The sequence below is a fragment of the Phycodurus eques genome, chromosome 7, assembly GCF_024500275.1.
Source record: "Phycodurus eques isolate BA_2022a chromosome 7, UOR_Pequ_1.1, whole genome shotgun sequence".
Classification (NCBI taxonomy): domain Eukaryota; kingdom Metazoa; phylum Chordata; class Actinopteri; order Syngnathiformes; family Syngnathidae; genus Phycodurus; species Phycodurus eques.
Window position 1 is genome coordinate 9,218,395 of NC_084531.1, and position 2,123 is coordinate 9,220,517.

Below are 2,123 nucleotides of genomic sequence, written 5' to 3' on the forward strand. Positions count from 1 at the left end.
GTGACCCCTGCTGTTATCCAGTGTGAGCTGGGAAACGTTTCATAACGGCGACTGTTTGAGCCTTGTTTTTGAAATGAAACCAACATGCAAGTCAACCAATGTCACAGATTGGATTTGGTTTTACAACCCAAATTCTCATATTTGTTCCATGAAATTGTATTAATTTATTCCAAACGGGCTATACTCTTCATTTGGTAATGTTTCTCTTGGCTCCGCTGCTTCCAGTAGTGTATTTAAATGTTCAAATTGTTTTGTCCAATCAGATTTCAGCCTCTATGTGTTGCCATGTTAATCTAAACTGCCCAGTAGTCTTGGCCCATACATGGAACTATTTCTTTAACCAATCAGATTTCAAATATATCCTCACAGGGCAACAGCGCTGCCCCTCAATGATGTCAGCATTTTTCTGCCTTCTGATCGATTGGTCAGAGCAGAATATTTTACAATCAACTTCGACACGCAAAACGCATCTGTAGCAATCTGCACACATTAATGCATTTGATAATCAGCATCTCTTGTGTGTTATTGATTGTTTTTTAGTAATGTTATTAGACACGTTAATTTTAAACTGCTCCAGATGATGTATGTGGGAGAGTTGCATGTTGTTATATTGCATTTTTGTCTAGTATTGATGACTTCTATAATCACGATGTGATAGTGGTTGTATTAAGAGATGGATTTAAGTTAGTTCCCACTGAAGTCCCAGGTAGAAGGTCATTTTGTGGAAAGAAGATGTTCCACTTTCCTTGACAGAAAAGATGTAAGATGTTGATGTTTCATTTTAAATGTCATTAAATCTGCCTATTTTCACAAAAGAGGCAGTTTTTTCTGCATTTTGTTAATTTACTGTTGTGGTTGTGAAACCAAACCCTTATTCTTACACTGTTTCACGCCTCACGATTTCATATTTATGTGGTTTCACCGTTATAACCAACTCCCTAAGGGCACCCATAACTATAATGTAGCCCACACTAAGAACAACTTTGACACTACTGCTCTAGAAGGAAGGGTTGAGGTGATTTTTTTTTTTAACTTCTACAAGTGAGTCACAGGGTGCCTGCCCATTATACCTGCAACAGTCACCTGACATGATGACACATGCCCGGGGGTGGGGGGTGTACTCCAGACAACAGGTGTGTTAAGTGTATAAAAGAGGCCATCTAGCCTCACTTGAACATTTCTTCAGGGAGCAATACTCCACTTCAAGCGGATTTTCAACATGGTTTCAGCGGGCTTGCAGATGCTGGGCGCCGCCTTCGGCGTCCTGGGCTGGATAGGGACCATCGTGGTGTGCGCGCTGCCCCAGTGGAAGGTGACGGCTTTCGTGGGCACCAGCATCGTGACGGCGCAGACCACCTGGGAGGGAATCTGGATGACCTGCGTGATCCAGAGCACGGGCCAGATGCAGTGCAAGGTCTACGACTCCCTGCTGGCTCTGAGCCAGGACCTCCAGGCCGCCCGGGCCCTGGTCATCATCGCCATCCTGCTGGGCGTGCTCGGGGTGCTGCTGTGCCTGGCGGGCGGCAAGTGCACCAACTGCGTGCGGGACGAGGGCGTCAAGGTCAAAATCTGCATGGCGTCTGGCGTTGTCTTCATCCTGTCCGGGGTGCTGTGCCTCATCCCTGTATGCTGGACTGCCAACACCATTATCAGGGACTTCTACAACCCACTGACTTCGGGCTCCCAGAAGAGGGAACTGGGGGCCGCCCTGTTCATCGGCTGGGGGGCCTCCGGCCTGCTACTCATCGGCGGCGCCCTCCTCTGCGCCAACTGCCCGCCCAAAGACGACAACCCCGCCAAGTACTCGGCAAGCAGAGCGTCTGCGCCCAAAGACTACATCTGAAGGATGACCAGTATTTCACCACTTCCTGTTTTATCAAGCACCCGCTTAACGGACCACAGCTGACGACCAGAACCTGCTTGTTGACTGGAAAGTAGACAACACGTGCTACCTGTTACATTTCTTTTTCATTGCTCATTTCCATGTGTTTTTATATACTCTTTTTCATTTATTTGGTTTGTTTTATAGTGTATTGTCAGCATGTGTAAATAGTGTTTTATAAAGATGATCACTTCTCTTCTATTGTTTTATTTTGCTGTATAATAAAGCACATCTGAGTGGT

At 46.0% G+C, this 2,123-nt stretch overlaps 1 protein-coding gene across 1 annotated transcript; it reads left to right on the forward strand.

The window, feature by feature from the left end:
* Positions 1-1,165: 1,165 nt before the first annotated feature.
* LOC133405046 (claudin-4-like) lies at positions 1,166-2,123 on the forward strand. The gene has a single exon (XM_061681682.1). The coding sequence runs from the start codon at positions 1,220-1,222 to the stop codon at positions 1,841-1,843; it is 624 nt and encodes a 207-aa protein (XP_061537666.1). The 5' UTR covers positions 1,166-1,219; the 3' UTR covers positions 1,844-2,123.

Bases quoted from the DNA above. Each gene is read 5' to 3' on its own strand.
- LOC133405046 (XM_061681682.1), top strand. From the start codon at position 1,220: ATGGTTTCAGCGGGCTTGCAGATGCTGGGCGCCGCCTTCGGCGTCCTG.